This window comes from Gouania willdenowi, chromosome 9, assembly GCF_900634775.1.
Source record: "Gouania willdenowi chromosome 9, fGouWil2.1, whole genome shotgun sequence".
Taxonomy (NCBI): Eukaryota; Metazoa; Chordata; class Actinopteri; order Blenniiformes; family Gobiesocidae; genus Gouania; species Gouania willdenowi.
This window is the reverse complement of record NC_041052.1, coordinates 12,155,430-12,170,012: the sequence shown is the minus strand read 5'-3', so window position 1 is coordinate 12,170,012 and position 14,583 is coordinate 12,155,430. Positions and strand designations below refer to the sequence as shown.

Below are 14,583 nucleotides of genomic sequence, written 5' to 3'. Positions count from 1 at the left end.
CAAGTACTCATGTTACTGTAATTGAGTTGCTTTTATGGGTACTATTTTGAGTATATTTCCAAATCAGTAATTTTACTTAAAAAAGAAGTCAGGTAAATGATGATATTTCTACACCCAACCGTTACTCAGTGATTTTCATTGCCAAAGACATTATTTTTATTATTTTACTTCCGCAACTCCTTTGTCCTGGAACTCATCCTATGCTATTAATGCAGTGCTAATGCACCGCTAATGCACCGCTAATGACACATATGTCATCTCATAGGGCCAATGTCAAGGATGTGCAGTCAACTTTTTTGAGCCAAAAGGTCAAGGTCTCGTCAAGTGTCAAAACCAACATTTTCCATATCCCTATGAATATTTATCAAACAAGTTTGATGCTTGCATTTATTAAAAGCTCATCTCAAGTGGAGTGTTTTATTTAATTGGACCGAAGCTGTATGACCTACCACTAAAAGATCGGTAGGGGTCAAAGTTCATGACATCACAAATTGAGATGCGGTGCTCAGACTGGCACCATTGAACAACATTTCCTTTCAAAGTGAGACCTTGACCTTCGCTCAAGGTCATATTTAAGGTCAAGGTCAGTCTTCTGTTTTTCCTGCATTATTACTTTCAATTTAATTTGTAAAAAGAATAAACTTGTCAACAAATCCAGATACAAGTTGTCATTTTTGTCAATTTTTTCAATTGCCAAATACGTATTAGCCTTACGAATACAGTTCTTCCAAAGTTTTTTCTATTTTTATTTTCTACTTATGTTTCTAATTATATATAGCTTCCATAATTGTATTGTTTATTTCAGTGGTTCTCAAACTCTCCCTTTCTCCTTTTTCTGAATCGAAGTACTCCATTTGTCCGATTACAACATTTTGCTCAGAATACTATGAAAAAATATCTACAGAGCATAATGATGGATGATTGATAGTTTTTATAGTTTACTGTCATCTCATCACCTGATATGGTATCAAGACTGACCCTTGTATTTTCAGTTCATTTTCTAATAAAAATCATTTCCATCATCATTATGATTATCATTTTTTAACTAAAAATTAAACATAAATCCCAATGTTTTTAATGCGTTTTTGCTCATTTTCCACTCTCTTTCTCAAGTACCTCCTGTAGTGACATTGCGAACCCCCATTTGAGAAACACTGGCTTATTTTATTTTCATTGCACAATTTTTTTGGGTGTCTTTTGTGTTTTATGTGTTGCATTCTGTTGTCTTTTTTATTGCGCTTTATCTGATGTGAGCTGTCATGACAATATAAACTTCCCCACTGCGGGATCAATAAAGATACTCTACAATAGGGGTGAGAATTGGCAAGGATGTTGCAATACGATACGTATCGCGATACTTGGGTCACAATACGATATTATTGTGATATATTCTACCCAGTTAATATCAAAATTAAACGTAGAGATGAAAAATCAAGTTGCTGTATATGTTCATCAGAAGCTATTGATCATTCAGAGGTCAAATTGAGTCAAAGCTGTTTGCTTCAAAACATCCTATTTATTATTTATTATTAGTGTTTTTGCACATTTTCACTGAAAAAAAAGAAAATGCAGTGTTACACGCTGCTATCATTAAATAAAGTGCAACAAGTTTCTTTTCACTGAAACTACTGTGTAGAAGTCTCAAAGTAACCATGACAACATAATGATGGCATTGTAACAACTGTAAGTGAGAACATTAAGGATAAAACACTGAGTTAATGACAATGCACAAAAAAAAAAAAAATTCATCGTATTGTATCAGTTTAAACACTGATCTGAACAGATTATATGAAAATAAAATGTCTGTGCATACATAAATATTACAGGCATTACACACTGCCATCATAAAATCAAGTGCATCAAATAACCATTGCAACACATTGAAAGCATTGTAACCACTGAACTATTGCACAAATACACAAAAATATTGATTAAATATAAAATAAATAAATTAATTAATTGATTATTTTTTAAATAAAAAATTGATTTAAAATCTGCACCCAAAAAAATCGCAAAGTATTGCGAAATCAATTTTTTTTCACACCCCGACTACTACGACTACTACTACGACTACTAGTATGACTACTACTACTCTTTACACCTCTGGATGAATGATAGTTTGCCCGGAATGATTAAGTTTCATAACCTGTAGGATCCTTACAGGTACAGTTTGCAGTCTGAGGGTGGCACATGCAGTAGATTTCCACTCATGGCTTCTGGTCAGTGTCCCATTGCCTGTCTTTTCACCCTCTTTTAGCCTGTGGTGGCCTTGGCTGGCCTCGATGCCACACTGTGCCACATGTGGCCACGGAGCTCTGACTGGCAACACTGGGCACGGTCGTAGCTACTGCTTGGTCTGGCTCCCAGAGCAGTGGGCTTGGGTGGAGTAAAGGGAATGCTGCATTGGTGGGTTTTTAACCACTGGCTGAAGCCCACTAGTGGCCTGAGTAGCCCTGCTGAGGGGAAGTCCTTTGCATTTGAAGTAAAACCCTCAATATGCCTATTTACTCATGATGGGGGAGACTGCTGGGGTTGGCTGCACAGAATGCCTGTGTCATGACAGGAGCTGGAATGCACTCCACAATCCCAACTCTGTCGGAGCCGGGGCCACAGCTGAGGTGGCAGCCATTTCTTCCTATTTATCTAAGCTCCCTCTCCACTCAATCACTGGCCCTGTCTGCGGCACGGAGCATCTCTGGAAAAATTAAAATGACCCGTGCTTTTATTTATAGCTTCTAGTTCTTAAGTGCTTGTCAGTGCAGGATCCTTAGTGCAGCGTAAGCGAATTTTGATTTTGTTTTGATGTTTTTTCCTCACCTTTCATTCAATGAGCTTCATTTATTTTGTATAAGATGTGAAATATCTTCAAGCAAAAACCTTGGGAAAGTCCAGTTAATGCAACTAATCTATGATAAAAGGCCTGAGCGAGTGAACATTTATTTATTTATTTATTTATTGGAGGATAAGCCCCTTGAGATGGAACATCTCGTTTTCGAGGGGGTCCTCAACTTACATAAGATGACAGATACAGCAGAGCAGACAATACAGGAATTCAGTATTTCAAAAATAATAAATACAACAAAATGTAGATAGACACACATACATACACATCCACACACACACATTATACATTTGACAGTTGTTCAAAACAGTACATATTTTATACAAAAAATAAATAAGTAATAAAAGTGATATCATTAATAGTAGCTATCTAAAGATAGTAAGAACTTTCATTAGATTAAATAAATAAAAAGGTTTAGGTTACATAGCCTATGATTACAAAAAACACTGACAGATATTCTGGAGATGGAGGACAAGAGCATTTTTAAACAGAGATGGAGAGGTCAGAGAGCGGATCAGTAATGGGAGAATGAAAATTTACCGACTTCTTTTTTGACTCTAGGGACTACAAGATATGGTTGATCAGCATGACTCAAACTGTATGAAGATCTGAAAGGATTTATATATTGTTTTAAATAATCAGGAAAACTTAAATTAATACATTTAAATATAAATAATAGCCAGTGAAGCTGTCGTCTAGATGCCAGAGAGAGCCGTGACAAATGTTCATACATTTGGCAGTGGTGAGTTCTAAAGGGACAGCGGAGGATAAATCTACACAGACTATTGTAAGTGACATTAAGTGGTTGGAGAATCGTGGCAGTGGTGTTTTGATAAATAATATCACTGTAATCAATAATGGGAAGAATCAATTGGGAAATGATCCTTTTTCTAACTGAGTAACTAAAACAATTAACTGATTGATAAAGCAATTTTAAGCGATAAGAAATTTTGTTTGTAATAGTTTGTATATGAGTTTTAAATGATAGTGAGGAGTCTAGCCATAGACCAAGATATTTGAACTGATCAACAACTGGGACTGGTGACAAATCAGAAAAAGTGAGTTTAATCTCATTAGCTGAAACTGGGCGAACCCGCTTCTGGAACAACATAAAATTTGATTTAGAGTTATTGAGTAATAGTTTATTAGATTGTAGCCAGGATTGAACTGCATTAAAGTCATGCTGAATAGAGTGATTAACTCAGTTAAACCCAATTAGTCAAAGATTCAACAAAAACTACACAATACAGGGTTTTATTTATTTATTTATTTTGAACTTTGTCTGTATATGCTGTCGACAAGACAAGAAGTGCAATCTTTTTAACACTGGGTTTTATAATATACATAACATGAGCTACTATTCTGTTGTAATCATAGAAAAGAGTTTTCTTTGTAGATATTAAGTTTGGCTGTTTTTTTTTTTCTAATACTATGGGGATACAGGTATATCTTCCTGTATATATATATATATATATATATATAATTTTCATTCTCTTATCTTTTAATCTCAAACAGATTAACATGGACAATAATCCTTTGTTTGAAAGTGTGGAGAATAAAACATATCTAAAGTAGTTTTATTAACCTATTAACTAGTTTTTTTTCCCAGTTTTTATTCTTTTTTTCTTTCATTTAATCAGTCAGAGGAGCAAATATTGGAAAACAGTAGAAAATAAAAGAAAGTGTAAATAAGTTAAATAAGTTAAATAAGTTAATCTTTTCTGTTTCTCTCTTGTATCCTTTCAGAATGTGGTTTGTAAAAAAATGTTTGAATGTTTTTAGTCATCTGTAGGTGTTCATTTCTTTGTTGCAATCCTCCTTTTTTGCATGTCCAGAAATAAATAAGCTAATTTGTAATTTTCTTATGCATAGCCGGTGTTGTTGGTGCCAGGCCATTAGAGGGCTTCAGGTTCTTAATAATTAATTTTAGGACTGGATTTTTTACTGGACATTGCAAGACTTGTATAGATTATTGTCTTTTTTGTGTCAAACCTAAATATACACTGATCTAAGTTACTTGTTTAGATTTTTAAAGAACTAAGAACTCCCAATCCATCAGATTGGGTTTAACTCAGATGCCCTTAGGAAAAGATGTTTTCTTACTCGAGTTGACGGGTTGGAAAAACGTTGTGAATACACACACTAGCTTGTCCAAGTCATCCTTGTTTACCTACCATGACTTGTTTGTAAATGGACTACATGAACCGGCATGAACCCAATTTCAGGTTGATGGTTTGTGTTGGCCTGCCAGCATGAGCAAATAGTCATGCTTTCTCTGTTCCAGGTTATTATTCAGTTTGAGGGGTGGAATTAAGACATCTCATCTTTGCACCTGCTGAACCTGGCAGCAGGGTAAATCATTTAAGATTCTATTTGGGTCAGAGTTTCTAGCTTTTACGCAAAAAAGTTATCCAAATGTAATCAAAAAATCGATTTTCCTCAAAGAGGAGCACCTTTGGTAACAATTATTAGACAAATAGTAGAAGTGTTACTTCTCTTTCTGAAATACATTATGCATGATTTGGTTTTTTTCTTTTATTATGTTAAAAGGGGATGTAAATGTACATTAACCCTGCGTGCCAACAATTCATTTACGAGTATTACCATTAGTCACTTTTGTTTTCAACAAGTAATAGTTCCATCAAAATTTACATAAAAAAAGCATTAAATAAAATGCCCTTTAAAAAAAAAAAGGGTTTGTTTCCCCAACACAAATGAAACAACTGTTTGGTGTAATCACTGCCATAACGTTGGCCAGTAACCCCAGGCAAAACTCAACTGCTGAGTTTAATGAATCATTGGCATCCTAGCCAAGCTTTCATAAGCCAGTTTGGAACCTTCAACTATTCTGTGTAGTTCTTTGAAGATCAGTCAAATTCGTTGTGCCTGAAGATTGAGATCATTGCCAAAAAGTAATCATTTACATGACATTAACTCTGCTGAAGACGATAGTTAACAGCTAACTTTTTTTTAATAACACAGATGAAGCCATAGTGTGGGCCTCATAAATCAATAATGCCAAATGATTTCTTCCTAATTACCTTCACAAACAAATGTCGGTCGAATCTGTTGCTTGCAATATTGTTTTCGAACAAGCATTAGGTCTGTTGCCAAAGGGTCTTGTGACCGCAACATCGGAATTAGACACTCCCAGTTTGATTTTTTTTTTTTAAAGAAAAAAGAAAAAACCAAGAAATATCCAAAGTAGAATAAGGAACAAGTATCGGTAATTCGATTTTAGAGATTATTTGGTTTTGTCGGTGAACTTTCTAACAAAATATCATTGGATGGCTTTCAATGAAATAACTAAAATAGGATACGAAAGAACTGACTAGATTTTGGGCATGATCCGTATCAATATACTGATTCTGGATCAGTTTGTAAATACAATAAATCCCTATGTTCGGCTCTTTTGAGCTTGATCAACTGGTGAATTTGCGCATTACAAGCTCTAGTTAAGTCAAGTCTGTTTTGAGCATACAACGGCACAGCCATGTGCTAGACTTTTCTTGCAAGCCTTTAAGTGTGAAAGATCAGGATCACTGATCTGGCAAACAGGGAAGTCGGCGTTTTCTCTAAATGCTCTCGTTTCTTGTGTTTGTTGTCATTTGCTTGATGCCACTGTTTGTTCTGGTTGATAATGTTCTGTGACATGTCATTCTGCGAGACATTACATTTTGGCTGGATTCAAGTGTTTTCATTGAAACGCACGATATCTCAACGTCCACCATTGTTTTAGCACAACACTAGTGAATAAGAACAACTTTTGGATGAAATACAATGATGGAAATAAAAAAATGTTAGCTATCACCTCCAACAGCTTGAAATTATGATGTAACAAAGTCTTAGAAATACTTCTCCTTAACTTTAGATTGTGTCTTGTGGTCAAATTGAAGGAGAAATTACAATAAAACATCTGTGTTTCTTGTCTTGATATTTGTACAGAACCAGAGCTGGATTTTCCTGGGATGCTTCACTCTGTAATTCGTCGAGTCAATGACACAGTCCGTCACCGCCAGCGTCGGGACGCAGGAGACAACGACTACAACATTGAAGTCCTGCTGGGGGTTGATGACTCAGTCGTCCGATTTCACGGCAAGGAGCATGTGCAGAATTATCTTCTCACGTTGATGAATATCGTAAGTTTTCACTATAGATTTGTTTATTTTTGACACCAATAGAGTACTGTAATCAAGTATTTCTGCAAATTTACGAGAGTTTGCCAAAAGGTCAGTTTTAATCTATAGTCCCTTCAACTAGCCCACTGATTACTCATTTGTGTGCCAATATGCACTCAATATTTAAATTCTGATGTAATGAATGTGTCAAACTCAAGGCCCGGGGGCCAAATCAGGCCCTTTTGACGATCCAATTCAGCCCGCAAGAGAAAATTAAAAAAAAAGACAGGAAAAACATGAATTATTGTGTAAAACACCTAATAATTCAGTTGTCGATATCTCAGCCCTTCTAAATACACTAATTCAATGAAGCTCCACAATATTTGAAGGATGTCATTTTAAATCTTAAACTCTAAAACAAATTTTTCCTCAAATAATTTCACATAATTACCCCCAATTACCCCTTACATACTTTAAGTGTCATTTATACTAGTGCAGTAGGAAGTATGTGTTGCAATAGAAAAGTGGGAGGTTGTGTTTGAAGGAGGGACATCATCACTGTAGAGGTAGGACTGATGACATCATCACTGTAGAGGTGAAAAAAATAAATAAAAAAAATAAAAATATATATATGTATTAAAATTATAGGTGCCAAAAATTATTAATTTACTATTCAAATTTATATGCAATTATATTAAAGCAGAACTAAATAACTGGCGCTTAGCGCTCCCCCTAAAGGTCCCTTTTGGTTATGTCGCTGTCGTAAAAACCCTCGAGACAGCAGCTCCTCACTCCCACTACAGTGAGACGGGCAGCAAGAAGCTTCTTAAACGTACTGGGGCAAAATTGAAGTGATTAATCTTAAATACGCCTACATTCTGAGGGAACTCATCCTTTAGTAACTCAGAAAGTTGACCATTGCTACTGTAAAAACGGCGCCGTTTATGATAAGTGAAGTGATCAGCCAGTTGTCACCCTGCTGCGCGCGCACATACACTCTTCCCTGGTTATAATGTCACTGGAGCGATGAAGTGACCAAGCAGCACCACTGCGTTCAAGCGACTCATCACGGGTGATTGAAGAGACTGCAGACGCTACACCTTTAGTGTGAATTGGGCTGTCGTAAAGCAGTACGTGTTGTCACGAGAACAGAGCTGTGAGACTGCCACCAGGTCAGAGTCAGGGAAAGTTGCAAGTGCAGTTTTCTGGACAGAGACAGCAGGGGACCCCCCAATCACCCCATAAACACTTGTATTACCCTCTGAGGGGCTACGAGAAGGATTTATTAAAGTGAAAAAGTTACTTAGTTCTGCTTTAAATTGTCTGACACAAAATATTAGTGCTTAAACCAACAGGTGATTGTCCAGATGTGGTTCTTATGAATATAAAGCATATATATAAGGACATTTTGACATGTCTGTTTCGGAGTTATGAGACAAGAAAAAGTGGTTATTGGAGACAGTGGCAAAAAGGACAAAACATTGACTTGTAGATCAATTTACAACCATTAAGCTTAAATCAAGTCAAAGCTGCCGGAGACCATAATTTTATACTCAGATAATGGCATAGCATAAGGCTTATTTTTGTTTTATTTTGTTCCTGGTATTCCACGTTATAAGGTCTCACTCCGTGGGACATTAAATGTTGACCAGTTTTGGAACTTTCTGTGTAAACTTAAATAAACATGCAACAACTTTCAATCCGTGAAAACGCCAGAAATGTGTTCAGAAGTCACTGTATCATTGTTTTTGGGGACATCCGCAAGAAATCACGGTAAGAAAGAAGTAAAATCACTTCAGAGAATGACAACAGTCAGAGTATTTGAGTAGATTTGAGTGCTCTCCTCTTCCTGTAGCTGATCCCAGCCTCATTTCTAAAGCAAAATCAGAAGTATCCGGCTCATCAAAACAATCTGTTGCGAAGTGTTCAGATCAAAGGACACTGCTGTTGGTTGGACCAGACCAACGAGCTCTTCTCAGTTTTACCACACGGATCCGTGTTTCCCCGTCATTCGGGAATGAATGTAGACTTGCTGATGCCGTTGAGGTGTTGTTACACTTCTTTCTCCCTTTTTGTATGGAAATGTGAAGCAATTATGAACTTTACCATGCTACATATGCATGTAAACAAATGACGTGTCGGCCTCGAGACAATTTGTGACAGAAAAGGGTTATTGTACATGATGTACAGTACTTCTGTACATCATTCTGTACTACTTTCTGAAAAGTATAGGTTGTGTTGGTGGTGGCACAGACACTTTAACCACTGACTATAATACATAAAGTTCATTACAATATTGAGCATGTTTTAATTCAGTTCACTAGACTTTTTAATGAGACTCTTCACGGACTCTTGCAGATGCTCGACTGGTACGAGATCTGGGAGTGTTGAAGAATATGTCTCTTTGTGATTCTCAAACCAATCATGAAGCATATTCCAATATCATCACATGTGTGTGAAGTGTCTCCCAGTTGGATGACAGGTCTGACAGGTTTATTAATGAAACATTGTAAAAAAATTTTACCACGCTGTCATATCTGCTGTGAGTGCGTGTCTGAGAGGGTGAATGCGGCTCTCATGCCACAGCCACACACCATCCGCAGGATGTCCGGGAGGGGAATAATCATCAGAATGAGACACTTGCCATCGCTGATGCTCAAGTACATTGTTGACGGTGATAGAAAGGAGCAGCATGTGGAGCCTCACTAGTTTGTTTTTTTGCAGCACAATTTCAAATGATGTCTTTTCTGACACCTTATTCAACAATTCATGCTTGTTACGGCTGGTGCCTCTTGTCCCCTCAGCCTGATCTTCCTCCTCCCTCTCTCACAGAAAATACCTGATTCAAATGAGCTGTCGGGTGGAGAGGGAGGAAGAAGTGTGTTAAAGGACAGAAGGGTCTGGATTAGAATACTAACATTTAACAGCAGCAGACAACACAGGAATAGTCTCTGTCTGTACTCGATGTTTGTAGTTTGAACTGGGGATTACTGGTGTTAAAGCAGGATTTCACCCATCTGTGAGCTGTTTGCAGCCTAAAGTGTTCATCAGTGGCCGATACCTCCAGTCTGCAAAGGACATCTGACATTTAAGGATTTACTCTCTAAATACACTTTCGTCTTCGGCTTGTGCTGCCCTTTCACTAAATTTTATAGAACATTTTCAGATTTTTTGAGAACATTGTCATCTTTTTAGAGCAGATGGACTTTGTCTAAACAAGGCTGGAGTGAAACTTTTCACATCCAACTTGTTTTTCTTCACCAGTCACACTGCTATCAGTTCTGATAAAGCCAAAAGACAACATGTACCATCGGAGAACAAAACAACAAGGAAAGAACATGGAGTTGATGAGCTTCCATCAAGAAATCAAAATCGCCAAAATGAAGAGGTCAACTCACCCCTCACATCTCAGGACCCACCTGCTTCACCCCAAAATTTGCCTACTTCCACCTCATCCAGCTTCTCTCCTACCCCTGCCTTCTTGGATTTAACTGCCCAGATGAACGAGCTGGTTTTTGCTGAGACAAGACTGACACCCCACCCTTTACCCCACCACGGTCCCATCTTATCTCCCCTAATGAATCAATCAGCACCACCCATCCCTCCTTGACGATACCAGGCCCAGGATCACTCTTCTCCTCAGGCCAGCTGTGTTCAACTTAGAGCACACGTCTCATGTGCGCTAGGGTCTGGACTGCAATAGCTCCATTTTTAGGAACAACCAGAAAAAGTCAGGGCCTTATGGAGTTAATGCAGCTTCTTTAATTCCTGTGGTGACAGGTAACACAGGTAAAATTGTTAAATTAAAGAAAAACTAAAATCTTAATAGATTTGACTCCTATAGCATGTCATCCAAAGAGTCCACTAGTGTCTCCAGTAAAGTAAAATTAGCTCTTCTTAATGTTAGATCTCTTGTTAACAAATCACTGCTCATTAATGATATTATTTTGACACATCACTTGGACTTTTTATTTCTTAATGAAACGTGGTTGAATGATGGTATCAGTAATACTATTCTCAATGAAAGTGCACCACAAGACTTTATTTATTTAAATAAGTGTCGTACTTGCAGGACAGGTGGTGGAGTTGCTGCCATCTTTAAATCAATATTTCAGTGCAAAGAAAAGTGATTTTTATCTCCTTTGAATATATGTCGTTCTTACCGAAGGGTGATTCAAGAGTTCTGTTTTTAGTTGTTTATAGACCCCCAAAATATTCTGGAGAATTCATGGATGAGTTTGCTGAACTGCTGTCAGATGACTTTAATATTCATGTAGACAATTACATGGACAATACTGCCAAAGAACTGTATGCTTTAATGGTCTTATACAACATGTGACTGGTACTGTATGTGTGGCCATACCAGCCTGTCATTGCCCGATCCCATTAGATCTCGGAAGCTAAGCAGGTCTGGGCCTGGTTAGCAGTTGGATGGGAGACCACTGAGAATTCCAGGCGTCACAGTGGGGTGACAGTCACCCTAGTGGTATCTGTCATTGTGTCCTTGGGCAAGGCACTTCACCCAGTGGAGTGAAACAATAATCCCTTAATCCCTTAATTCTGTAAAGCAACTTTGAGTGTCCATGATAAAGCGCTATATAAAATTGATGCATTATTATTATTACACACTCAAGGTCACACTTTGGATCTGATTATCTATAAAGGTGTTGATATCTCTGCTGTTGATGTTAGAGATTTAGCTCTATCTGATCATTTCTGTGTCTTTTTTTATTAAGTTGTTTAGTTGTTATCCATCGAAGAAAAGTCAAACGGTACACTAAAGAGTTGAGACGGCTTTGGCAGCTGGGAAAAACATAGCACTTACTGAGCAGAAGGTGGATTTAATTACCCTTCCTTTTAACACTTTTAACCAGAGTGAAATGTTTAATGACTCAGAAAGATCAGGAGAAACTGGTCCATGCTTTTATATCCAGCAGACTGGACTATTGTAATGGTCTTCTGACAGGAATCCCCCAAAAGAGCATCAAACAGCTACAGCTGGTTCAGAACGCTGCAGCTCAGGTCTGAACCATAACAAAGAGGTCAGAACACATTACTCCAGTTTTAAAGTCTTTACACTGGGTCCCAGTCAGCCTCAGAATAGACTTTAAAGTTCTGCTGCTGGTGTATAAATCTGTGGATGGGTTTGGTCCAGAATACATCAGTGACATGTTAGTCAGGTATGAACCCAGCAGGTCTCTCAGATCTATGGACACAGGTCAGATAGTGGAGCCCAGAGCTCACAGTAAACATGGTGATGCTGCTTTTAGTTGTTATGCTGCAAAGAAGTGGAACAAACTGCCAGCAGAGTTAAAGTTTTTTCTCCACTGCATATGATTGAGAGGAATATTTTTGGTCACGTTGTTGATGTAATGTGTTTGTTGATGATTTGAATTGATTTTACTGATGATTTTAAATGTTCTTATTGATTTTAAACAGTTGAATGTTTTATCATGTAAAGCACATTGAGTTGCCTTGTGTATGAAATGTGCTATACAAATACATTTGCCTTGAGAAAATAAATTTGCCTTAAAGGCCCGAATGACATTCTGTATTAGCTAAAATATTGTTTGAGTTACTTTTACGACTGGTACCTTCTCTTCCTTCTTCCTCTGTTAGGTGAACATCTGAAGGAAATCTGCAATCAGGTAGGGAGGTTTGGAGGAAGTGGATGAAAGGGAGAGGATGCACACACTTAGCTAGCGGCAGACAAGCAGGCAGAGGGTTTGCATCTCCCTGTTTGCCTCATATGTTTGTTGTTTTGTTTTGGGTTGGAGACAGCCAGTAGTCCTGTTTAGACAGGGGCAGCAAGTGGAGCCTGAGTAGTTTGTGGTTTTGCTGCTTGAGATCAAATTACGTCTTCTCTGACACCTCTGCGTATTTTGAGCTGGGAAGCTACAGTGGCCTAGGGTTAGACATTTTGTGCTCATTATAGTTTAGTGGCTGGGTGCGAAGGTCCCATGAGGCTTGGCCTAGCGCGCATCCTAGTTTTGTGATGTCTGTCCTGAGTCTTGAGTCCTTTTTCATTCCTTTATTTGATTGTATTTATTTTGTTACTTTTCATGTGCTTGAATTAATAAAATAATTGTTCTGATAATCTCTGCCAAGCCATAACAATAACACAACAATATATATACAGTATATAATTTTTTTTTTTTTTTTTTAGGGACCAAGCAAGCAATCTCAATGCGGTCATATTCAAAATGCATTCAACTAATTATACCAGGTAGCCCACATGGACCACGTGAGGTGCCCATGTGAGCTCTAGTCACCAATGAGCTCCATCTAAAATTTAATTTACCGTAATTTCTGGGCTATAACTGCATTACAATAATTTAGCAATTTTCTTAGAAAAATCCACACAAATGCCGCAGCCTAACATAGGCTCTGTTCTGATCTCCGCTCCGTCTGTCCGTCCTCCTTACGGAAGCGTTTCCATCAGCCTCAGAGTGCAGAGCATCGTTCAATCTTGAACAAACCTAGCGCGGTGATTAACAACTTTTTGCCGTTTATCCTTCTATTACAAACTGGCGCTCTCTCTCTCTTACAACATTTTTTTTTGAATCGTTGCTGTGATGAGGCAGTGTGCATCATGACAAAATGAGTGATCAGAATGATTCTGTGCAAGCAAAAACGATTTAATGTTCACAATCTCATTGTTCCACCTGGTCTAATGTGACTGAGCCCCATTTTGTGACGGCATGAAGCTTATAAAAGCGGGAAAAATCCACAATTTAGCCGCGTCATTGTTTAAGCCACAAGGTTCAAAGTGTGAGGGAAAAAGTAGCGGCTTATAGTTCTGACATTACGGTAATTTCTAGGATTAGATAAATGCATATGACAGATCTAGTTAGTACTTATTAGTGTTAAATACTGCCACACGTGATAAAGTATTAGTATTAGAATACCATCTTTAAATGTTTATTTTCACGAAAACATTGTAACATATTTTATATATATATATATATATATATATATATAAGTATTGCAGATCTGGTGTATGGTCAGTGGTACAGTATGTTAAATATATTATGATATAGATATATTTTTAAAAACGCAAGGTGGATTTTTGTAAAATGTGACCTAATTGTTACATTTTACAAATGTTCCATGTTAAACGATTAGCTAAAGGTTGTTTGTTAGTAGCTAGTAAAATAACGTTAACAAATAACAATTGCATAAATTAGGAGAAATAAAACGTTGCTTGATGAAACCTTTCCTACCTTTTTAAGTTACTGCTAGCTTTCCACATGACCTTACCCTCTAATTAAAGTGAAACAGTGAACGTTTAGTTTTTCAAATTAGTAGCCCCTCAGACTATTCAGTACCTATGAAGTAGCTCTTAGTTTCAGAAAGGTTGGCGGGAGTTCCAAATAATCAGCCTTAACAATCACTACAATACGCTGATTGTGTTTGAGATGCATTGGTCACCCATATTAACAGTAGCTTTGTTTCCTGTCACTTCACTGTGGTGGAAATGTGGCTCATGCAGCACCATCCTAATGTGATATGAACTGCTTGGTTTTGTACAAACTGTGTGATGCAAAGCTTATTGCTGTGCCATCATAATTCTAGGGATTATCCCACTGTATGTGTTTCAGTCTGCCCTCATTTCACAGGTTA

General features: G+C 37.5%; 1 protein-coding gene and 1 pseudogene across 1 annotated transcript in view; both read left to right on the top strand.

The window, feature by feature from the left end:
* The window catches only part of adamts3 (ADAM metallopeptidase with thrombospondin type 1 motif, 3), a 208,010-nt gene that overhangs the window by 70,825 nt on the left and 122,602 nt on the right, over window positions 1-14,583 (top strand). Inside the window, exon 5 of the mRNA XM_028457181.1 lies at window positions 6,788-6,981. Within this exon, the coding sequence (XP_028312982.1) occupies window positions 6,788-6,981 (194 nt within the window). The remainder of the gene's footprint in view (window positions 1-6,787; window positions 6,982-14,583) is intronic.
* Window positions 11,310-11,427, top strand: LOC114470487 (uncharacterized; annotated as a pseudogene).